At 49.4% G+C, this 23,647-nt stretch overlaps 7 protein-coding genes across 7 annotated transcripts; 3 read left to right on the top strand and 4 right to left on the bottom strand.

Annotated features, from left to right (window-relative positions):
• Positions 1-1,306: 1,306 nt before the first annotated feature.
• On the top strand, positions 1,307-4,111 carry HMPREF1120_04461 (uncharacterized protein). The gene is made up of 3 exons (XM_009158592.1): positions 1,307-2,029; positions 2,091-2,385; positions 2,440-4,111. Exons 1-3 carry the CDS (start codon positions 1,850-1,852, stop codon positions 3,738-3,740), a joined length of 1,776 nt encoding a protein of 591 aa, XP_009156840.1. The 5' UTR covers positions 1,307-1,849; the 3' UTR covers positions 3,741-4,111.
• A 246-nt stretch (positions 4,112-4,357) lies between these two features.
• HMPREF1120_04459 (uncharacterized protein) lies at positions 4,358-9,756 on the top strand. The gene has a single exon (XM_009158590.1). The coding sequence runs from the start codon at positions 5,376-5,378 to the stop codon at positions 6,027-6,029; it is 654 nt and encodes a 217-aa protein (XP_009156838.1). The 5' UTR covers positions 4,358-5,375; the 3' UTR covers positions 6,030-9,756.
• HMPREF1120_04460 (uncharacterized protein) lies at positions 6,517-7,708 on the bottom strand (the record flags this gene model as incomplete). The annotated part of the gene is made up of 2 exons (XM_009158591.1): positions 6,517-7,448; positions 7,636-7,708. The coding sequence occupies 2 exons, from the start codon at positions 7,706-7,708 to the stop codon at positions 6,517-6,519; spliced, it is 1,005 nt and encodes a 334-aa protein (XP_009156839.1).
• A 565-nt stretch (positions 9,757-10,321) lies between the features above and the next one.
• On the bottom strand, positions 10,322-11,971 carry HMPREF1120_04458 (uncharacterized protein; the record flags this gene model as incomplete). Its single annotated transcript, XM_009158589.1, has 1 exon — positions 10,322-11,971. The coding sequence occupies one exon, from the start codon at positions 11,969-11,971 to the stop codon at positions 10,322-10,324; it is 1,650 nt and encodes a 549-aa protein (XP_009156837.1).
• A 1,283-nt stretch (positions 11,972-13,254) lies between these two features.
• HMPREF1120_04457 (NAD+ kinase) lies at positions 13,255-14,643 on the bottom strand (the record flags this gene model as incomplete). The annotated part of the gene is made up of 1 exon (XM_009158588.1): positions 13,255-14,643. The coding sequence occupies one exon, from the start codon at positions 14,641-14,643 to the stop codon at positions 13,255-13,257; it is 1,389 nt and encodes a 462-aa protein (XP_009156836.1).
• A 446-nt stretch (positions 14,644-15,089) lies between these two features.
• On the top strand, positions 15,090-17,788 carry HMPREF1120_04456 (acyltransferase). The gene is made up of 2 exons (XM_009158587.1): positions 15,090-16,362; positions 16,433-17,788. Exons 1-2 carry the CDS (start codon positions 15,485-15,487, stop codon positions 16,815-16,817), a joined length of 1,263 nt encoding a protein of 420 aa, XP_009156835.1. The 5' UTR covers positions 15,090-15,484; the 3' UTR covers positions 16,818-17,788.
• Positions 17,789-18,092: 304 nt separating this feature from the next.
• On the bottom strand, positions 18,093-20,363 carry HMPREF1120_04455 (proline utilization trans-activator; the record flags this gene model as incomplete). Its single annotated transcript, XM_009158586.1, has 6 exons — positions 18,093-18,445; positions 18,527-18,698; positions 18,750-19,280; positions 19,346-19,749; positions 19,805-20,233; positions 20,354-20,363. The coding sequence occupies 6 exons, from the start codon at positions 20,361-20,363 to the stop codon at positions 18,093-18,095; spliced, it is 1,899 nt and encodes a 632-aa protein (XP_009156834.1).
• Between the last annotated feature and the right edge of the window lie 3,284 nt (positions 20,364-23,647).

Below are 23,647 nucleotides of genomic sequence, written 5' to 3'. Positions count from 1 at the left end.
CCATTGAAACCCTCTGCACAAATTTCGGTGAGCTGGCGAAGGGCGGTTCAGAGAGTCTTGTCTTTGCAGGCAACGTAAAAACCACGGACTACTGGTTCAGGAAAACGCTCATCCGGCAACACCTGATGTCGCTCCAATGACAGATAAGGCGAACGCGAACAGATGAAGGACTCCCTTGCTGTACAACGGGCTAGCCGTGCGCCTCAGGCTCGTGTTCTCAGGTTGTTTAACTTTCCTTCTCTTCTTAGGATTTTGTTCTGTAGTCAAGCCGCTCGATTCGACTCGACCTCGACTCGACTCGATGGCCCATATGGAATCGAGACGCAAGGGGGCGGCTGTAAAAGAAGAGAGGGACTGAAGGCTGGACTCGAGGGCGGTCAAAGGAAAGGGAGATATGCCTCGGTACCTGGATAGCTTTCGGCTATAGACAAAGAGTGACCAGGGTCAGATCTCGCAGCTCTCCCGAGACACGAGAGGGGAAGAAGGTTAGAATCAAGCCACCACCACCACAACCACCACTGGCAGCATGTTCAGTCTCTCGAAATCGGGGATCATGATGCCAGGTTTTTGCTGGTGGACTGCGGAGAAGTGGAGCGACCATGGCGGGTGATCGAATCCACCCCCAACACCTTTGATGTTCACGTCTCCCGGCAGTCTTGAAGAAGGGTCATCCTCGTATTGGAAGAACTAGTATCGCACACATTCAATATGCGGGTCAACGGGTGGTCGGTCTTTATCTTGAGATGGCAGTTCCATGCCCAATGCCCCTTCATCAGTCTCGACCGTGCTTCCACTAACCTCTAACCTCGCCTCCGTGCTGCTCGTTGTGGAGTCAAGTCGCTTTTAGCTTGGATGCTTGACGATGCTTGGCTGGCCTCCGTCTTGTGTTCCCCATGGGGCTTTGTGCGTACCAGTACCAGGTCAAACTTGCCGCCTGTGCGCTACTAGTAGACCGGTTGTTGATGGGCACAGATGTTCGTGCCGATGGGCTTCGGTGAGGCTTGGAGAGAGAAGGGATCCAAGAGCATCCGCGAGACTCTGAGGGGATAGGAATACACTTGATCCCAAGTATTGTGCCGACTATGTACAGTACGTTGATCAAGGACCTCAGTACGTAAGGAATGAAAGGACGATTGACGCGAAACGTGAGGTTCGGGTATGTTGTACTCGCTTGCAAACGGTGCCAGTGCAGTGCCAGCGTGCCATCGAATTTACTCTGCGCCGGCAATCGATTTGTCTCTCTCCATCGCCTGCTCCGGCTCCGAGATATTGACCCTTCGACCTCTCAACGATCAGCCGTTTGCCTCTCTCGCTGTCCATCTTCCAACAGCCGCGCCTCAACACCCTCCACGCTCCCCAGACCTGTTCTAGTCTTGCACAAGCGTGTGTTCCTCACCCTCCTCACCGGTAACCATGCCCATTAGTCCCCAGACGCCATGACCATCACTCACCCCGGCTCGCTTCAACCCTAGACCCGCATGGCGGTCTCGCCGCTTCGGTTATCCAAAGAGAGCCTGCTAACTCTCTTGAGGCAAAAGTCATGAATGTCCTTCTCCGGGGTAGTAGAGAGAATGCCCCGTTGGGTCCTGGCATGTCTCCGACATGTGGAGAGAAACTCTATGCAGAATCGTTGACCATTTCCAGACTAGGTGGCCGTCTCTTCAGAGCCGAGTACATCAACCACCTGCCTCCCTCCTCCTTTGATCGAACCTCTTTTCCTTTTCTTCTTCCTCGAGTGCTCATTCTGTTGCTCAGTGTCAGGTGGTTGAATCCCGCCGGCCTGTAGACATTTCAGCCATTTCTTGAACACTTTCATTCTCTTACCGTCCCGTTGAACGACTTGCCCACCATGGCCGTTCACGATGATAGTTCCAGCGAGACGCCACCCTCCCCGGTCATCGACAAGGAGATCACTGCCCATATCGAGCAGGTTCATACGAATGAGAGGGTGCCAGGTCATCCTGGCTACTATGAGAAAGATGGTCTGCGAACGTATGGCGATGATGAAGATCATGACCACGAGCCTCCTGTGAGCTTTCCTTACACAACGTGAGCATTGCTGCACAAAGACTGACAATTTCGGGCCATAGATGACTGCTGGAAGAGCCCTCAGTCTCGTCGCCATGGCGTTTCTTTGGACGGGCTCTCAGATTCCAGTGTACATTCTCGGTGGGATTCCACCGTACATCTATTCCGACATCGGTGGCGTTGACCGCTGGATCTGGTTTGTCCTGGCCTACCTGCTGGCTTTGGCAGCCATGTGTCCCTTTGTCGGCTCCATATCCGATCTTATTGGGAGACGATATGTTGCCCTGGGAGGGTCGGCATTGCTTGTCATCGCCATGATCATCTGCGGTACTGCCAAAACCATGGAGACCTTCATCGGTGAGTATCGCCCCAGGCTTTGTTACCGTCTCGATGGCTGCTGACCTAGCCTAGTCGGCATGACGTTCTCTGGTGTGGGAGCAGGTATTTGCGAATTGACATCCCTGGCTGTCACCGCCGAGCTTGCACCAACTCGCAAACGAGGACAATATGTGGCCGTACTGGTCTTCACCATCGTTCCTTTTTGTCCATCTGTCCTATGGGGTCAGTTGATTGCCGCCCACGCTGGTTGGCGGTACTGCACTCTCTTCTGCGGTCTGTGGGCTTGTGTCGGCTTTCTCGGGACCCTCTTCTTCTATTTCCCCCCTCCACGACCGAACTCTCGAGGTCTTTCCAGAAAGGAAATCATTGCAGAGATTGACTTCGTCGGTGGTGGACTGTCCATCTGCGGCATGATTCTGTTCCTTGCGGGCCTTCAATGGGGTGGATATCAATATCCCTGGAGCTCCGCTCATGTGCTCGCACCGCTGCTGATCGGGGCATTTATGCTCTTTGTTGCCTTCCCTTTTTGGGAGATCAAGTACGCCAAATTCCCCATGTTCCCGTCGCGAATGAAGAAGGAAGCTCGGATTCTCACCTTGACCTTGATCATCACCGCCATCTCCGGTGCCAACTTTTTTTCGGTCATCATGTTCTGGCCCACACAGGCTTTCAATGTTTATGGACACGACCCGGTCGGCGTGGGGATTCGAGGCATCCCTATCGGTTTCAGTATCCTCGCTGGAGCATGCATTGTCCTGTGGCTCCTATCAGTTTTCCGCGGCCACAACCGAGAGCTGATGATTATTTCGTCGGTTCTCATGACCGCAGGCTGTGGGGCACTCGCCGTTGCTCGTCGAGATAACCTCAACACTCTTTGGGGTTTGCTTGTTCTTGGCGGTCTGGGGATCGGCGGCATTGTTGTCCCTGCATCCATCATCACCACCATCATCTGTCCCGACGACATCATTGCCACTGTCGCGGCCTTGACGTTGTCCATCAGGGTGATTGGAGGGTGTATCGGCTATACCGTCTATTACAACGTCTTCATCAACAAGTTCGTGCCCAATGCCACCAAATATATCGGCGGCACCATGGTTGCCGAGCTGGGAATCACCAATACCAGCTACATCGCCGAAGCCATCGGGTACACGGGAGCCAGTCTGTTGCCACTCTTGAAAACCATTCCCGGCATCGCGGGCAATGAAACGGCTTATGAAATGGTCGTCGTTGCCGGTCAGGTCGCCTATGCCGAAAGTTACAAGTACGTGTACCTGACCAGCATTGCCTTTGGTTGTATCAGTATCCTGGCAAGTGTCTTCTTGGGCAATATCGACCAGTATATGGATGACCATGTCGCCGTGGTTATGCACTGAAGGGAAGGGAATGGAACAATATGCGGCGGAGGTAGAGGTCCAACAGTACTGAGCATTGCTATTGCCGGCCAGGACATTATGCCTGAAATTGTAGGGACGACACTTCATGTCTCCTTTCCCCAGAGCGGTGGTGCGAGGGCAGAGACAGACGCTGATTGAAACCCGTATATATTGACTGAGAAGAAACATGCAAGATATTTTCAGGTAGCCTCCAGTGTTCAGGCTTTCCACTCCATCTGCCTAAGTATTGTAGGAAAGAATTAGGAATGACGGCGGTCAGTATCGAAGGAGCTGCAGGAGTACTATTATTATTATTATTATTTTTACTGTAGCACTATGAAGATACACTGAGCGGTCCGCCTGGCATCGCCTAAGACCCCCTTAACCTTTCGTATAAACACGGCTGAGCTGACAGGGGGGTATTAATAGTAGCAGATTGCGTATCTCCCTGGTAGTTATTATCTTACTGTACATACGAACGGCATCGTATTCGGGTACCGCCAGTTAGTAGTTACCTATGTACTAGGCCATCCAACTAAAAGTGAGGCTGAAAAGGGGCGAGTGATGACGCAAGATGGCGATATTTTAGAGTATGACAATCGTGGTACAGTAGTCAAGTCTAGTACATATAGGTACATGTATATATACATATTTCATGGTGTCTTCTCTCAGCAAAGGAGAAAGGGCCCGATCTACACTTTGTTCTTCGAGTGTACGGGCTCCTGTTTCTAGCTTTCCAACAGCATTGTCGGACAGCAGGATGGCAGGGTAGCTTTACGACGTTTTGACCCAGTTGAGGGCCCATTGCCGGACGCCCTGCGCCAGTGCAGGATGAATCAGGATACCGATCCTGGCATACAAGCTGATGCAAGCAAAAGGGCCAGTCGCATGGAGGTGCGTGCGGTATGCGGTACCAGACTCGCCTCGGCGGCCTGCATGGACGGGAGCGTAAGATACTGGCGGCTCTGCCCCTGCCCGGGGATGATTCAACGTTTCTCTCAGGCTCGCTCTCGCCAAAGCCTTGTTTCGTGGCCGGAATAAGAAATGATTGAAGATGAGGTGGGTAGGAGGTGTTGTTCCTGTTACAAGGTCAATCGATCCAGGTGCCAGTGTTCTACGCGGAGTTTGTACAGCAACAGCTACGACCTCTTCTAGGTAATAAGGTGTTGCCAGTGGGTGGGTATCGATAACGGGCCGATGGAAGGGATCGTGAAGTCCAAAACTTGAGCGGTCCCTCAGCTCCTCCGCAACCGGGTGCGGCATGAGGGGTAAAAGACAACACAACAAAAATCGAAACATGTTCCCGCAGACAAGTGCCATTGACAGGGGGAAGGAGAGAGAGAGAGAAGGAACTGAATTGAAACACTGCCTCTGAGATTATCACTCTTTCCAATAATCAGCTGCGTGGAAGACTAGACCAGACCTCTTCGTCCGTTCCCATTCCCATCTCCCATCTGGCACAAAGAGACACCATTCTCTCACCCTCTCCCTAATCCACCACCACCGCCGGGTCGGCTACAGTTCTGTGCAACTGCCTCAATACCTCCGTCTCAACTGAACTGTGCTGCCGGGTTCTCACATACCTACACCAACCTATCTAGATATCCAGTATACACTGTCCACCATCTCTTCACAATGTCTTCAGACCCAGCAACCATCGCCGCCAACACCCTCCGGGCCAAACAGAAGCCCCTCAAGGACAAATACCGCTCCGACCCATCCTCTGCACTCGTGACGCTCTCCTCGTCCGGCACCCTCGATCCCACCTCGACCAGCCTCACATGTTCCTTGTCCGCAGGCACGGCGGCCCGCAAAGTGGCGGGACTGCACAAAGCCGCCGGGGGCGAAGGGTTCGATGCAACAGGTGAACTGTGCTCAGGCGACATGCTGCTTGAGAGTCTGGTGGCCTGTTTTGGAGTCACGGTGCGCGCGGTCGCCACGAGCATGGGCATTGCCATCAAAGACGGCTCTGTCAAGGTCGAAGGTGATCTCGATTTCAGGGGGACAATGGGAATCAAGGATGCCGACGGTAATGCCGTGCCGGTCGGGTTCAAGAAGATCAGATTGTTTGTCCGTATCGAGGTGGATAATGACGAAGACAAGTCAAAATTGGATAAACTTATCGAGTTGAGTGAGCGGTACTGCGTTGTGCTGCAGACGCTGAGAGCTGGTGTTCAAGTTGAGACGAGTTTGAACAGCGACGGCGACACGTCTGAAGGTGCGCATCGAGCGAACTCAAACGCTGAGCAGAATATCCCGGCGAACGAGAATGTTTTGAAGGTCAATTAAGCAAGAAGGAATGTTGAAAAGATGAACAAGGGCAGTGGTTTCGAACGCAGAGGTTACTAAGTTATTCTACCAACTGATGGCGAGGTCGGTATCCCATGGCATACCATGGCATGGGAATTACATCAAGTATCTTGCATTGCTGCTCTGCTCTGAGTTGAGAGACTTAGAGGGTGGTGTTTGACACAGTCAGCAGATTCTCTTCTTTCTGCACTGTGTGTGTGTGTCCAAGGACTGAAATGAAAAATACACAACGCACTAATACACACAGAACCAACCAGACCTTGTCCAGTATTGCAGTCTCCAACGCATCCAGGTTCGTTCCCTGCATTGATTTCCTGAAACCACTTCAACTGCTCGGCTCGGTCTTGCTGGTGCGATGCCGAATGAGACGACCAACAATCTCATCATGGATATGACATGCCATGCAAAAGCAAGAAGAAACAAGTTGCACGTCTTCTTCCGTTCTTCTGGTGTGGTCGTTGGTTGTTTACCACTCATCATCCTCGTCTCCGTCGTCCTCATAGTCTTCATCATCTGAATCGTCTGAATCGATTTCTTCGTCTTCGTCAGCTTCTTCATCTTCATCACCATCTTGTTGCTGTCCTGCTTCGTCTTCTTCGCCCGTCTCCTCGGCATCATCTTCTTTTTCGTTTTCCTCGTCTTCTTCGTCTTCGTCTTTCAATTTGGCCGACTCCCTCTCAACATGCATCCTCAACCAATCCTTCCTAGCCTGTTCTGCCTGCTCTCTCTCCTCGGCACGTCTCTTCTTGATCTCACCAAGAGCATCCAACATCTTCATGCGCTCCTGGCCCTCACGCAGATTCGCCAGTCGCAGCCTCTTACGTTCTTCTCGAGTTTCCTGCATGAAAAGCTTGCGCTTGGGCGGCAAAGCAATCAGAACAGCAGCTTCGTGTCTCATCGCTCTCTCTTCGTCAGACATATTCGGGTCATTGAGGTTCTTCATGTCCTCATCCCACAGGAACTGTTTGGCCTTTTCGTCGTTGCCGGCAAACTCGTCGACAACATTGTTGATGTCAGCGTCAATGGCAGAGCGGCGGTAGTTGCTGTTATTGCGAAGTCTGGGGGCGTTATTGTTGTTATGATCGTCACTGTCGTCGTTGTTGTCGGCGTCGGTGGATTTCGGGCGGCAGGAGGAGGACGATGACGAAGACGAAGAAGAGTTGGTGGTGGTGGTGGTATTGGTGGCCGTCGGGGCAGCAGTGGCGTCCTCTTCATCGGCAATTGGCACGAATTCACTTTCATAGTCGTAGTCGTCGCCGAGGTCTTCGTCGGACTCGAATTCGTTGGTCGAATATCCAGTTGACTGAGATGGGGTTGGAAGGGCGGCGGATGCGGATGCGGTTGGTGCTGGCAGTGAGGCAGGTTGACGCCCAAGGGACAATGGTGGAGAGACAGATGCTGAGAAGGAGTCAGTTGATTGCACCGAACGTGTTAGGTGTAATGAAGTGTTGAGCATGGGAAGATGACAGAATAACAAGAGGAAAGGAAAGGGAAACACAGAAGATGGAGATGGAGGACGTCTGGGTGAATGTGTCCGTGCTTGACTGAAAGAGAGGGTGAATCGGTATGTGAGAAAGGGACTTACCACCTTGGATTGACTGGTGGGCTCGTGCCGTCATGTTGGACGGTCTGCCTTGTGCTGGATTTCTGCTCGACATGATGGTGGTGAAGGTGATAGTGACTGGATCGAAGACTCGTTGGGTGTTCGAATACAGAAGAGGACAGGACACAACCGCAAGCAGTCAAGCAAGCAGTCCTCGACACGATGCGATGTGTGTATTGTATGGTATGGTGTAACAGTTATGATCTTGATCTTGGATCTGCGATTCGACGAGAAGGCAGCAGACAGACACCAAGACTCAAGCAGCAACAACCTGTGCAAGAAACAACACGGCGTGGTGGATGGGAACAGAAACCCAGGAGAGCTTGTTGAGGAGCCAAGCGAGGCGAGACAGGACAATGGGGTCTGACTGGAGAGGAGAAAGGCGCACAGGTCTTCGATCTATCTGATAATAAGGTGCTGTTAGCTGATAACTGCGTTTGGATTTCGCATGCGGTCAGGGAAAGGGCTGTGTGTTGATTGAGCTTACCAGTGCCGTCTCGATCTCTACAGAGTCGTGCTGTTGGAAACGACAACAAGCTTGACCTCCTCCTTGGGCTCGGCAGTGCCTGATCTGGCCTCAGAAAAGAGGGAGTCGCAGATAAAGCGATGCAAAAAGAAGAGCGCCGCTACGAGGTCGAAGATGACGGGGAGAAGCATGCAGCCGTTTCGAGGTCGAAGTCCCATTCGAAGTCGAATGCGGGCTCGAACTCGAACGGGAAGTCGAACTGGAAGTGCAGGACGAAGACGAAAAGGAACTCGATGACCAATGATGAAACAAAGGCAGTCCAAGAGTGGCTTGGGGCTTTTGTTTGAGCTTGAAGTTTCGGTTGTGGTGTGGAAGAAAGAAAGGGAAGTCAAGTGCAGGCAGAAGAATCAAGGGTATAAAAAGGCATTTGTTTATTCGTGTGGTCTTGGAGAGAAATAGACAGATAGGGAATAGCAAGGACCAGAGCCAGTCAGAAGCCATCGTTAGAGTGTGCCGAGAGAGAATGGGATGGTTAGTGAGTAGGATTGGGGCATAACGCATGCGATGGATCACAGTGGGAAAGCCGCGTGGGAGATAGAGCAGAGAGTTCATTGTTGCAGTCGGGACAGAAGGGAGATGGGCGCGGGATATGGAGCGAGAGGAAGCAAACCGAAAGACAGAGAGAGGCGGGAGTATGGGTTAATATCGACATGAAGACACGCGTAAAGATCGACATGACGGTGGACATCAAAATGGACTATTGCAACCGCCATATCCAGAGGTAAAGGAAAGGGGAACAGGAAGGGAATGGGAATGGAGATGGGAATATCAGAGAAAATCAGTACCAGGCCGTCTGGAGATTGACCACCCAACAACCCTGAGGAAGAGCTTTATGTTCTGTTGGTATTTCAAGGCTTTCTTTCTTTCTTTCTTTTTGTGCCCTTGTTGACCCTGAAACTGCGTGGCATGGGAGCTGGGACTGCCTGCTGGTAATCAGTCACTAGTGACGGACAACCAGAAATGGTGTTGCACCTTCTGAATCGCGTGTCGCCTTTCTCACGCTTCATCAGGGGATAGTCCTTCATCCCCTTGCTTCAGCAGTATTGCAAGTGTGCACAGGCAGTACAGAGCCTCGAGGGTTCACAGAAAGGAAAGAATCAGACAAACGAAATCACCTGAGCCAGGCCGGGAAAGACAGGGAAAGGCAGGGTGAAAAAGTTCACAGAATCACGAACAAAAAGACAAGTACCTAGCTTTGAGTGGTGCGAAATTCAGTTCACCGCGACCATAGGAGTGTGCTCTAACTCGTTGTGGAGAGGTGCACTATATATAGATTGGATGGACGAGGTGAGCGACAGAAGAAGACAGAATCCAGGGTAGAAGTGGGCAACACGGATAAAGAAAAGGGAGTATTATTAGCTAAGTACTGTACAGTATGTACATAGTAACTTGAACTATGGCGGTAGCCAAGGAGTGCTGCCGGTCTTTGGCTAGGACATGCACGTGATGTGACGAGGCTGAGGTCGTTCAGGGGGTCAGTCGAGCTGGGAGGGCCAATGCGAATGTTACACCATGGATCAAGGGGAGGGTTTTTCACACTTCTTGCATTATTGAATGTCAACTTGGCTGCTTCATGCCATATTAGAACCAGCCAAGCATCACTATTTGTGTATGACTGTGTCGCTCCAGTCGCTCGTGTGGTTGATAATGTAGTGACGCGCATTCTTCGATGCAACTTGCAAGTCACTCACTGTAGATTTACTTTCCTTGCGGTGAAGCTTGCTCGAGTGTGGGTATGTGGCAATTGCATTCGACTCTGCATGCGCCAGTATTCCCTGTGTAAGTCTCTACGTGGACGAGAGATGGAACCAAGGTACACTTTATGATATCATGTACACGAACGAGACGACTCTTTCAATACACAGATGTTGATGTGGTGTTATTAACCGTGTCAAGCGTGAAGGGTGTAGCACGAATTCCCAAGTGAGCCGGCCAGAGCATCTTTCAATCTTGCATCTTCTTTTCGTCTCTATTCAATTCAAGTCCAACCCAAGTCAATGACTTTTGTCTCGAATCAAGTTAACTTTTCCTTCCTTCACACCAAAGTCATGCATTGGTAGCAAGTTGCAATCTCGTCTATTTACCGGTCTCTCCCCAAAAAAGTCTGCATCAGAGACCCCACACCATCAGCAAGTCCTCTAACTACTCGTCCTCCAACTCTGCGTTATTGTCGTTGTCGTTGTCGTTGTCGTTGTCGGCGCCCTGGTCTTCTTCCGTATCGTCATGTCCAGCGCCGGCGCCCTCTTCAAACTGACCACTTGCGATATATTCACTCAGGATCCACGCCGCTCGCTCTTCTTCCTCTCGCAAGCCCCCAGCACCTTGGTCGGAGCGGTCGCCCTGGTCAATACCAGGCCGAGCGACCTGGGCTGCAGCTCCCTGAGTGGCCGCCTCCACGTAATAGGAGGTGCCCGTAGGCGTGGCCACTTGGAACTGGCCCACTCCGGCCAAGGGTGCACCTGTCAGCTTCGTCCTCGTTGGCAATGAAACCAAGAGGCGCGGGTCGATGAAGTTACTATTTGTAGTAACTCCCATGGCACCGGTTTGGCTGGGACGAGGGAAAAAGGCGGCAGCATTGCGCAGAGCTGAGGGAGTGGTCGAAGGAGGAAGTTGACTGCTGGTAGATTGCGTGGCTGCACCAGCGTGACTTGGCAGTGGTGGTGCTGGAAGGGCCGACCGAGCCACGGGGATGGTCGTAGCACTGACAGGAGCAGAAGCAGGGGCAGCAGGTCCGGCAGGAGAGGCAGAAGACATCATTCCTGGTCTTCGCACTCGGTTTCTGGTTGTCGTGGGCGCCAAACGGTCCAGCAAGTCGGCAACAAACTCGTCATGGCTCTTGCCATCAAGGTCCGGCATTGGCGTTACAGCAACAGACTTATTCCACCAGGAGGGCAACAGATCCTTCGACAGCTTGTTGTAATCGGCCGGTCGGTTGCCCAGGCCCCGTCGCCGCGCAAGTTGTTGTAGTCTCTTGCGAAGCTCCAATGTGACAATGGTGCGTCTGCCCGGGATCGGAATCGGTAGGCCAAAGTCTGCAATGAAAAAGTCGATGGATAGACCGCTGTCAACATAGCCTGCGACCGTCTTGTTGTTGACCAGGCACGGACGTAGCAGGCGGTTTCCTTGCAAATCTACAGCCATGGAGGTATTCAACAGGATCTGTTCCCGCGTCAAGTTGCCAATGAGTTGCACCTCGTTCGCAGTTGGCATCGACCGCCCTGGGTACATCGCTGGCACGTTGATTATCTCTCTGAACCGGATTCTCCTCATATTCAAAGTATTTGGCCGCGGCATCTTGCCATTGACGTTCACCCGGTCGAGAATGTCGGACATCTGAACCCGGCTATCGAGCCGGATCCACAGCTCAAGGATCATGCCTGCCACATCTGTTGCTACCCATCGAGGCAGGTGGGAGAAGTAACGAAGCGGTTGCCCGCTGTTACCGTGCTCTATCAGGCCTGTTTGCTGATCGACCAAAAGCGGTACTGGCACTCCCTGGAAGGGGTCTGGGCCAGGCTCGATGCGGAAGAGGATTGGGTGTAGATTGGTCTCTGAGAGCATGTCAAAAGGATGTTCTGTGCCTTGACCGTTGGCGGGCCGTGCAGGTATCGGCTGTTGCATCTCTTCGACATCATCAAGAGGATCATAGCCTAGAGCGTAAGTGGGGAAGCTCTGCTGTGACGACAAGTTGAGGAGATGATGTGACTGCGACGAGGGTGGGCCTTGCACAGTGCCAGGAGCGTTGATATCAAGGTGCTTGGCAAGTTGGATATGTGCGCGCTGCAATGCCATGTTTGTTTTTATATTTTTTCCTTTGGAGGAGTAAGAAGGAGGTCTAGACAGGATGATCGTCGTCGAGAGCGTGGAGTTGCACGCGCTGATAGAGAGGAGATGCGGTGTCGACGTTATGAGTATAGAAACTTAGCTCGAAAGGACACGCGACTGTAGGAGTGCGAAAGAGGAAGATCGGTTCTGACGCATAAGTGAGTCGGACTTTGCTTTTCGTCGCAGGCTTTAAGAATAAGATGGGTGCTGACGTATGAGTGAATGGGACTTTGCTTTTAGTCGCTGTGCTCAAGAGAAAAGACTTCAAGGGATTAATGCTGCTAAGGACAAGGCAAGCTCCGCGCACTGTAGAAACCCTTTAAGTAGTTTAAGGAAGCGAAGAGGTGGTGAGCGTTAAGTGAAGCGGTTGATGAAGACAGTCAGTGGCTTCGGGGTGGTGGTTTGTAGTTGTTTCGCAAGGAACAGAAAAAGAAGTCTTATCTTTGCATGTCTGACTTCCTGCGGCAGTGAATTCCGTCGCAATGGTAAAGAGTCGCAACGCTGCATAGGCATGCAATCTCTCAGTTGCAAGTGAGACTGCGATAACCCATGGCACCTTAAGGCTTCAGAAGATGCCTCCACCTTGGTTAAGTGACACCGCCGCTATCGCTGAATCCCCTGCATCCTCATTCAACAAGGCACTGCCTTGATGTTTGTCCACAGCTCGATTCATGCGAAACGCTGCATTCATCAGTCGCATTGTAGGCATTCAAACTTCAACTGCCGGCAGCAATGCAGGACGCAACTCCTGCTCGATCATAACATGCCATTCGTTGATGTCTCCACCCTTCGATACGCTTGCTGACCGGGGTCACATAGGAGCTGCCATCTCATGACCCACGGAGAGCTCATAAATTTATGACGCCAGAAAGGGGAGGAGCCCGTCGTTCACAGAGCACCGGGAGAAGCTTGGAACCAGAATAGTAGGAAGCAGGTGTTCCAATCCGGCGTCAAACACGTCTCTTAAATACTTCGAGAGTCCAGCTTCCAGATTCCCAGCCAGAACGGGCCCTCAAATGTCGACGCTATAGCGTCCACTCAGTGTTTGAGACTGACAGTCCTTCTGTTCCTCGGCTGCTAGCAGCTCTCCGAGACATCTGGCCGTTCAAGCAATAGCATGTTCTGATGCAAAAGTTTCAGACGCTGTTCCTTTGTGGACAAGGACGGTTGAACAAAGGGCACGTCGGAAGCGACATTCTTCGAGACACCCGGCAGAGGCGGGTTGCGTATCGAAGTCGAACATGCCCAACTCAGCTCTCCTCGCCAAAGGGATAATTGAACTTCAGCAGCCCGTTTAGTCCACCTACCCAACCATCATCCCCTTCGGTACCTGCAGTTGTTCTTCTCATTATGCACGGAATGCCGCCGACAAACCCTTCTGGGCCATTCCTGATATCTTCACCGGAGACTCGGACTTCGGTGCCAACACCAATGCCATCGGTATGTCTTTTGCCGTCGATGCTGAATTCGACTTCTCGACCTCGATTCTTCTCGCTCAATTTTAGTGTGAGAGGAGTGGTTGCTGGCAGCACCAAAGGGCGGAAACTCAGACTTCTAGGACAAATTGGTGTAAGAAGCAAAGATGGCACGAGTGGGTGTATAATACTCCCGCCACTGCTGAGGCTGTAAGCCGTACTTCCGGTAGGTGTGGAGATGATTATGCCGTCTGCTACGGCCTCGGTGAGAAAGCGACCTCCTACAAAAACATCGACAATGGCGAGGTGCGGATCTTGACCTCTGTGCAAAATCATTTCGTTCATTGCATGTAAGTCATGCAAGAGATCACCATTACCCAATCGCTTGCCAGCGGCATCAAAGAGACCAACCTTTAATCTCTGCCGAACGAGGACTCTTGAACCTCGTGCCGGGCCCATGGACATGCCACGGATAGATGACCAGCCGGTACAGTCCGTTATGGAGCCTTGTTCGCTCGGAGAAGCATTCTGAATGACAGCGTGTCTTTCAGAAGAAGCACCAGACATGTATACTTCTCGGAAGGCCCGCTTGTATTCTGAAAATTTCCATTCGCTCAGGAAACCCAGAGTACCCATGCTGAAGGAAAGAATCGGAGGAACCTTTGGAGATGTTGCAAACATGGAAGAGGCGTGGAGGATGGTGCCATCGCCGCCAAAGGTCACGACAAGGTCGACCTTGTCTTGAAGCTTTTGCCTTGAAGCTAGTGAAGCATCTTCAGGGCTGAAGTGATCTCCTGGTACCACATGGCCTAACTCAGCCGAGACTTTCGGTTCCAGAAGTATATTCACACCAGGGTAAGTGGCCTTGACATGCCTGCTGAACTCTATGAGGGCCTCGGTGGCTTCGTCGGAATATTCCTTTTTGATAAGGAGGAGGTTACATGGAGGCTGAGACCATTCAAGACAAAGCAGTTCATGAGCAGGGGTGTCTTTGAGACGGAAGGCTCTGCGGTTTGGCAAGATGTCTAATGATTGCCGTTTCGAGAGTGTGCTGGTCGACGAAAAGGGGTGCCCGCGTCCATGGACGGCCGAGGCTGGATTCCAGGCAATCCCAGCTTCATTCCTCCAACGCCGGACAGACTGGCTGATAATCCTGGGGTGGAATGGAGGTGACCTTGTGCATGAGTGGCGTATGATCCATCTGAAGGATGAAGGTGCTGCCATGATGAGAATGCTCTTTTATGTCAGGAAGATGGGTATAAAGCGCAGAACTGCTGGCTGGTTGGACTTTGCCATGAGCATCTGAGGATGGTGGAGAGGTCTCTGAGCAGGCACATCCACAAGCAAGCAATTAACACAAGCCCAAACTCCAAGCGAACACAAACGATCTAACTCAGGGATCCAAGATCTAGGTGGATGATGGAGTGCATGAGATAGACATGGATGGCCAGCAGAGACGCATCACCAACAATCCTCGAAAGAGGAAAACCGACACGTGACTCTGAGAGTGGAAACATGCTTAGTCAGCGAAGCTCGGATATGTTTGGAATCAGACTAGCCAGTTAAGCTTAACTGTAGGAAGTGCTAATACCAGACTAGTGGTGTACTAGTGATACTATGCTGACCCTCGGCTGCCGCTTACATCCGTCTCTCTCATTAGCAGTTTCCGGTGAAGTTGTGCTACGTATTTGCTATGCACTGGCATCGGCTTGACACGAACGTCAGGCACCCGCGGCCGGAGCAGATCAACTTGAGATAGACAATTGATGTACTGACGCCTCATAATAGGATTGTTCATCCTACACTTTCACTCTTTCCATCTTGAATCCGTTACGGTTCCCTGACATCCTTCACTCGGCATCCCTCATATCCCCATTATTCACTGGCGTTGCTGCGATTCATCCCGCCGTTTCCGTCCTTTGTCCTGTCTTGACCGACTGTCAAATAAATGGCACCGACAGTGCCATCGTCCGAGTTTCCCTTTCTTCTTTCAGTGCTCAGCGAATCTTTACAGTAATCAAGCAGTAGAGTACAGTTGGTTACGACATCTCCCCACCTTCAAACCATGGCGGCCGATGATACCTTGCGAAGACGTGCTCCTGATACCACATATCCCTCGGACACCGCCCCAGCTTTAGGCGATGGAGGGCCTCCCACGAGCGAACATCCTGCGGGCGAAATCAAATATGGGACCTGGAACCAAATACTGCGTGCGCTGCTTCTCCTGGACTGGTTCAACTGCGGTGCGGTGTGCATCAATGTCACCCAGTTTCTCGGGGCGCCTTTGTACTGGTGGAACAAGGATTACTACTACGCATACATGGCGTTGACGAAGCAATCGTTCGGAATTCTAGGAATTGCAGGAACAAGATGGTTTGCGCCTACAAAAGTGCGGGTCAGTTGGGACAAGGATCTGCGAGGACAATTCCGCAAGACTACGGCCGGCACGCTGGAGACGACATTCCCCGAACGACTCGTCTACATTGCGAACCATCAGGTCTATACCGAATGGCTGTATCTGTGGTGGATCGCCTACACGAGCAGGATGCATGGGCACATCTTTATCATTCTGAAAGAGTCCTTGAAGTATGTTCCGATTCTAGGTCCTGGCATGATGTTCTACGGCTTCATTTTCATGGCCCGCAAATGGGCTGCGGACAAACCCCGGCTTCAACATCGACTGGAAAAGTTAAAAACGCGACACAGTGGTCCAATGTCCGGCTCGGCGGGGTTGGACCCTATGTGGTTGTTGATCTTTCCCGAAGGTACGAATCTGTCGCGGAATACGAAGAAAGTCAGCTCGAGATGGGCGGAAAAGCAAGGCATTCCTGACACCAGGCATGTGCTTCTGCCCCGCAGTACTGGTTTGTTTTTCTGTCTGCAACAATTGCAAGGCACGGTCGACTGGGTGTACGATTGTACGATTGCTTATGAAGGAACCCCGTAAGTTTGCAGTGTCGCTGTAGAGACGTATACCGGACAAGGCCGAGGCATACTGACACGACGATTACAGAAAAGGTGGCTTTGCGCCCGAATATTTCACCATCCGATCAACCTACCTACAAGGCCGACCGCCAAAGTGCGTCAACATGCATTGGCGGCGGTTTGCCATGGCGTCGATTCCCCTGAACGATGCGAAAGAATTCGAGAAGTGGCTGTTGGAACGCTGGCGCGAGAAGGACGATCTCTTGGAGAGATGGTACGAAACGGGATACTTTCCAGGCGACGAGGAGGCCGCCAATGCGTCCAGGGGCATTTCCAAGGGCGGCTACATTGAGACGGAAATGACCCTCAACAACTGGATGGAAATTGGGCAGATATTCGTTGTATTAGCGACCCTTGCATTGGTGGTCAACGTGGTTTTGAAATTCGTCGGCATCTTTATCGCTTTGAAATGATGGCGAGCCATTGGCACCTGTTCAGCATAACTCGGGGGCGTGCGGGCGCCGAATGGTGTCTGAAACAAGGCTGAATATGTAGGTAAATTACGGGACGTTCTGGCTGCGGGCGAGGATGGGAACCACACCGGATACCTTGACCATGCCGTTGACACAGGAGTATCGCATAGTCTTAACCGTATCGATTTCAAAGATGCAAATGCACGAATCGAGACTTTGATTGCCCTGACAGATGTCCCTGCAGCGATCACCTACTAGTAGGTATTATTAACAGAAACCTTTGGAATCAATTTGACCGTTGGCGCTCAAATAGATTATTGGCCTTGGTCTGTGGCTCTGGGACCGATCAGACTCGGCATCTTCCGAACCAACTTCTAGCGAACCCTTCAAGTTGGGGCTCGGTTGCTTCCGAGTCCAATACAACAGCACCGGTAATGATAATGACCACTAGTACAAGTTGTTATTGCACCTGGGGTCATTAGATCGTCGTCGCGTATCATGACAGCCTCTACGAGATTGCTGCAGTGCGGTCGATGCGCTTGATCTCTACTGTACATGTGGTGGTGAGTAATCCGCAGGGAGACTTGATATCGGTGGTGTACCATGTAGGTACCTAGGTATGTCTATATAGGAAGAGAGGATCTAGACTTTTCTAGAATAGAGGATTTATAAGTATACTTATAAATCATAGGTAGATGGGTTGATGCGATGGTGATGGACGGTGACAATTGCACAAAGGAGCCGAAATGGCCGGGAGGGATTCAGTGGCGGTGTCCAAAACAGTCCAGCCTCAGGAAAGGATGAGCTTCAGAGCATGATCGAAGTCCAAGGATCTGGTGAGAAGAGAGTAGCACTTAGCTCCAAGGGTTACAGCCTCCGACTGTAATGTCGTTGTTGGATATGCCAAAGTGGTCATCAGGCCATCTGTACCTAGGTACTGCTAGGTCGAAGCCACTGAATCCGTCTACCAATCATAATCTCGTTCATCAAGAGATCCAATAGACCTTTCTTCGGTTCGCTCATCGTTCAACCTATCACTTGCTTTTCAAGTACTCACTATGCAAAAAGTAACAGAAACGTTGCCAAAGACGATGTTCCGATCGCAAGGGAGCGGAGTATCGAGCGGTTCCCAGATGAGTCTCGCTTTGTCTGAATCGTCGGAGGGCACCTTGATGCTGTTAGGGGCTAGACTTGACCAGACTGGACGAAGCCCTCTTGCTTTGTTAACGTCCTGGCCCTAAGAGTAAAGCCCCAACACCGGCCGAGCCAGCGCTCTCACGTTTCAAAGCTTGACCACGTGGGCTGAACGTAGTGCACGTCGTCGAGCAGTTCAATCCACTGAAAGATGTCCTGTTCCAAGTCAACCATGGCCGCGGCATTGAGTTGACGACGGGACGTGACGTCCGCCAACAGGCGTTCGGTCTCGTCAATCAATTTGATGTGACCCTTGGCTGCGATATTGCCGTGGTTCGCCATGGAGATGAGGAGGTCTTTGGCAAATTGATACAGCGTCGAATCGTCGCTAGCGGGGGAGAGACTCATCGGTCGAAAAGTGTCGGCAAGCTGGGCCAGAGAAAATATGTGGACGCTCGAAAATATGTGCAGGGATTCCCAGAAGCCGTATTTGGCTGTTCAAGCCCGGAGTCAAGAAGTATCAGCCTGAGCGCAGGACTGACGTGGCAAGGGAGGAAGGAATGAACAAGACTTACCGATTCTATCGGTGTGGGAAAGACCCATGACGATGCGCATATTGGATTTGGCAGCTTCGAGACACCGACTGCTGAGTTCGATCAGGCTGTCCACCGACGCCTCGTCATCATTTTTGCCTAGCGCAATTGCCAGCAGTTTGAAGAACACCGGCCGCATCAGAATGATGTAACCCTGGCATGCTGGTAAGCTCAAACGTGCTTTACCCTTTGAATGCAGACAAACCTGGTGATACCTCAGGTAGACAGAGGCCAATGACCTCATCGACGGCAACGCAAGCATAGCCGTCGGTAGTCCACTGTCGAATTCGAAGCGATAATGGACCGGAAGCTCGGTTTTCCACTGCTGGAGCCGCGACAGCAGCACTTGGACTGCGCGTTGATAGTCAGCGAAGTCATCTTCCTGCAATCGACCCGCGACCTCGGCGATATCGCTGCGGATACCACACAATTTCAGGTGTGCCGCCAGGATCTGAGCATCATTGAAATCTGATCGGTCCTGTCGCGTCAAGGTCTCGTCGGCCGGAAGAGCCAGCTCGACATCGTCGAGCCGAAGAGTGGGCTTTAGTCCGACTTCGGGTGCTGTCATGGCGTCCAACTGGAATGTGGTCCACCAGACTCGTTTGTGGTGTTCTGCCGTGGAAGCCGTCATTCCCACCGCGGGTTTATGGAGCAGGAGACAGGTCGCAATTCTCACGGCCAGCCCGCTGTACATGTAAGCCGTTTTGCGTCGATTGAGCGAGTAGCAGTAGAAAGCCTGTAACAACAAATATGCCCGTTCAGCACAGCGGGGCAAGCACCTCCATTCGAGAGGGGACTCACAATCAAGTTGAGAGCTTCTACATGCGCCACGGTAGGTTCTTCGGACGGTATCTTGAACAGGACGAGGGCTTGCTCGAAAAAGGCAACGCCCGGAGGAGACTGGGAGACGATCCGCGCTAATTCAAGCTCGCCTTCGTTGTTACGGCGTGCATCATCGACTAACTCGATCGAGGGAGCGTTGAAGCTATTGTACGACTCTCCCAGGGCAAATACTGTCAACAGTTTGCACAGCCAGATGCGATCTCGAGACCCTACCGCGTGGGGTGATCGGTAGGTCATTTCCAGACCGGCGTGGAAGGAATTGCACATGTACCAGTGGTATTCATATCCTAGAAAAGTTTCGAACTGATTCACCAACTGGACAGCGTAGGGGTAGGGGGGAAGCTTGATGGTTATCCGAGATGCTACCGGAGGTCAGCCTTGTGCACGGACAGTTGTTCAAGGGTTGAGATTCTGTACTAGACGTGTCAAAATCCAATGGGACATAGTCAAGCTGCGAGTTCGGGTTGCGGTCGTCCGACCTCGCAACTGTGAATGTGTCGTTCAGGGCAGCTGCGGGAAGGGGAGTACCCGTTGCGTTGCTGCTGCCTCCGAGTCCCTTCAAGCCCGATACAAAGGCTTCGGCCGTGGCATCCCGCAGGACAGGTAGGGCCGGTCGTCGTGTGGACGGCCCATTGAAAGGGCTCTTGTGCAAGCCCAGCGAAGGATTGGGGGTCCAAGTCTGTTGACTGTGCTGGTTCTGGGTGTGGTTCTGGCCCGGGGTGTTGCTGCCAGCGACAATTTGGGCCTGCAGACCAGTCACGTAGTTTTCCGACACAAAGATGTTCCTGTCGCGAACGGGGTAGACACAATGTGCCCCTGCAGTAGAGCAGGTCCGACAAGGCGTTTCTTGGGCCGACCGGTTAGCCCAGCGGCCGAGTCAAGATATGCCAGTGTACCAGGACTGACCTTTGGAACATTTCACCTTCCGGTGGTGGCACCTCTGACAAGCCACTGCCCGTCGCTTACTGGATGACATTGGAGAGAGTGCCGGACAGGTTCTTCGCGCATGCAGGCCACGGGTGGTGTCTCATCACCGCGTTGTCAAGCGCCCTGTGAGAGCGGTGACACAACCTGGAAGTAGAGGGCATCATGCGGCAGATGAATCCAACTGATGGTGAGTGCATTCTCGGCGTTTATCTCTTATCATTTGGCCCTCGGGCTGGGCAGTCTCAGGCTACCAGGTGCCTTAGGCTCAGCTCCCACCGAACACCCATCACTCACTCCCCGGACGGGGAAGGTAGTGTGACAAAATGGGCACCCTACGTGCCAAGCATTATAAAGACGTCGGGACCCGTCTTTCGGTCTCGGCTAGTATCGTACGCTATCGTACAACCCCTAGAAAGTATATAGTCTAACGAGGCCCTAGGCCCCGTTAAAATAGGACATTGTCACGAACTGAACACGTGACTAGGAATAGTAGGATATCAATTACAGGTCCAGAATTCCCAAGCACAAGTGCTTGGAATTCAAGTCTTTTTAGAGTACACCTCTACTCTAGCGGCCGTGGACCTGTCCGTGACAGACAAGTCCTCCGTAAAATTATATTTAGTAGCGACGACGAGATAGTTCTCTATCTTAAACTAGAGTCCGTAAGAACTCCTACGCTCTCTCGAGAAGAAGAGAAGCGTAGTCGATCGCCGAGAAGACCGATATTCTTCTATACGAAGCCGATTAAAGATAAACGAAACCGTCTCGATATATAGCGAAACTAACTAATAAGAAAATCTTCTAGCTTAAAGTCTATCTTTTACGTCCGACGAATCTCTTCTAGTTCTATAGCGAAGACTTACGAGAATTATACTCTTAGAATAATAAATAGCGATAAAAATTTCTTATCGAGAAAGGTAAATTATAGTAGTAAGTAGTAACTTTCTTCTCTAAAAATTTTAGTTTCGCTACCCTTAGATACTCTTAGCTATAAACGATAACTAGCGATATAACTAAGATATAATAGTAACGGCTATTTTAATATTCTCGATTACGTTCTATTAACCTAAATACTACGAACGACAATATTATCGAAGAGCTTAATATATCGATAGAGAAAGAAATATTACTACTAGAACGAACTCTTTATTAGGATCTCGTCTAAACTATACTAGTAGAAACTAGATAATTATCTAGATCTATCTAGATCTACTTATACTATCGTAGACGATAGAAAATAATAGATCGATTAAAGAAAAACGTATAATAAGATCTCTTAAAGAATAGAATACTATTTAACTAGGGACGGCTTTAAATATCGAGAGCTAGTTATAAAGCGCTCTCGCTAAACGAGATAGAAGTTTCTATAAAGAATATATTCTTTTTAAGATTACTTATCTTTCTTCTATCGTATATTATCTTCTACTCGTTTTTTACTCGTATTTTATAAATTATACTCGAAAGCTCTTCTATACTAAATATTATATAAATACTTTTTTAACTCTAGTAATAGTAGTATTAGAAATCGATATCTCTATAGAAGAAGCTAATCTATAGAGAATATATAAACTTCTAGAAGAGAATTATCTTAGAAATCTAGAAAGAACTATAGCGGTCTTCGCTAACTATCTACGATACTATAGAACTTCTAAAATCTTCGCTTTAATATCTACGGACGGTCTATCGAGAATTACCCTCTTATCTATAAACTAAACGAATATATCTAGACTCTTATTTAGATAGTAGTATTTATCGTTAGATTTATTCTAAGATATTAGCGAGATAAAGCTCGAAAAACTTCTAAAATATAAGGATTATCGAAATAACGACGCGATATAAGTCTAGCTAATCTATATCGAAAGGTAATTAGACGTAAAGAAAGTCGTTAATAAATATCCTTTAATAGGCCGTAAATATATCGCTCTAGTAACTTTCTACCTTAAAGATAATATCTTAGTATAGTAGAATCTTATATACTAAGATATAAAATATAGTCTTAGAACCGATCTACTTCTAACTAACTAAAAGATATAAAAGAAAGTATTCTAGACGGCGTTTAGCGACGTTAGGATATAGAAGTAATATTAAGACGAGTTTAACTTTCTTAAATAAATAGAAATAGTATAAGAGTTTCGATAGAAGATCGAAACTCTTCGACTATATCTCGACTCTCGCTCTAGCGACGTTAAATATCTACTTATATTTAAATAAGAGTTTAGAACGACTATTCGAAACCGAATAGAACTTCTTCTAGATACTATACTTCTCTAAAATTATAGAAATTACGCTCTTTTTATAGATAAAAGCGAAAAAGAGATATAAGCTAATATATATAGAATAGTCTCTCTTCGAGATCGCTCGAGAAGATTTTTCTCGAGAAAATCTTCTTAATCTTCTTAGATTATCTAACTAGATCGTAAAAATACTAATAGTAATATCGAGATAGCTCTTAATAATCTTTAACTAGAATTCTTCTCGTCTACTAAGACTAAAATCTCGTATAGTTATAGAAACGAATATAGATTCTTAAGTAGCTTTCGTTAGAAGTATTAAAATAATAGTCTCTACTTCGATTATAAAGAAACTAGCTATTAAAAGAAAGATTATTCTAATCCGAAGAAGTTTATAAAACGAGACTATCGAGGAAAAGAAAAGAGTTACTAGATAGTAGAGCGTCTAGCGACGATAAAGAAGTTATAGACTCTTTAAAAACTATCGATACGAACTTATTAAACTCTAACTCTTTTTTCGATAATCTAATAGACGTCGCTATTAATACGATCGAAGTCTTTAATTATAACTTAAACTATATCTAGAAATATAATATCGCTAGCGGATCGCTAGAATAGTATAGTAACTCTTATCTCGTTATAATCCTTCTTAATACGGGCTCTAACGTCTTCTACGTCTTAAGAAGAGTCGCTAAGTAACTAGATAAGAACTATAAAATTATCTAAAGATTATCTCTCTAAATATATCTTACTAATAGTAAGACGACTCTCTTTAATTAAGCTATTATAACGAGTCTAACCGTTAATAACTTTCGAGCTTAAATAATACTTCGTATCTTAAATTAGAATATATATAATATTATTCTTAGACTTAACTAGCTAAAGAAGTATAATACTTTCTAGGATTTTAGTTACTTACGTATAATAGTACGTAATAGAACTAGAAAATTAACTTCGATACCTTTCCGACTTTTTCGAACTATTAACTATAAAGATATCGAAGAGATCGGATTAAATCTACTTAGCTTTCGAAAGACTTAGAAGACGATTTCTAAATTATCTATACTCGACTAGACTTCTATCTTATATTTTATACGAGAAT

This window comes from Exophiala dermatitidis, assembly GCF_000230625.1.
Source record: "Exophiala dermatitidis NIH/UT8656 unplaced genomic scaffold supercont1.4, whole genome shotgun sequence".
NCBI classification, from domain to species: Eukaryota; Fungi; Ascomycota; class Eurotiomycetes; order Chaetothyriales; family Herpotrichiellaceae; genus Exophiala; species Exophiala dermatitidis.
The sequence above is the reverse complement of the archived record's forward strand: the minus strand, read 5'-3'. Positions and strand labels throughout refer to the sequence as shown.

Excerpts from the sequence above, each read along its gene's own strand:
- HMPREF1120_04461 (XM_009158592.1), top strand. The coding sequence starts at position 1,850 with ATGGCCGTTCACGATGATAGTTCCAGCGAGACGCCACCCTCCCCGGTC. Across the intron at positions 2,030-2,090 it reads ATCATGACCACGAGCCTCCT|ATGACTGCTGGAAGAGCCCT; the intron begins GTGAGCTTTCCT and ends TTCGGGCCATAG. Across the intron at positions 2,386-2,439 it reads AACCATGGAGACCTTCATCG|TCGGCATGACGTTCTCTGGT; the intron begins GTGAGTATCGCC and ends GACCTAGCCTAG.
- HMPREF1120_04459 (XM_009158590.1), top strand. The coding sequence starts at position 5,376 with ATGTCTTCAGACCCAGCAACCATCGCCGCCAACACCCTCCGGGCCAAA.
- HMPREF1120_04456 (XM_009158587.1), top strand. The coding sequence starts at position 15,485 with ATGGCGGCCGATGATACCTTGCGAAGACGTGCTCCTGATACCACATAT. Across the intron at positions 16,363-16,432 it reads ATTGCTTATGAAGGAACCCC|AAAAGGTGGCTTTGCGCCCG; the intron begins GTAAGTTTGCAG and ends CGACGATTACAG.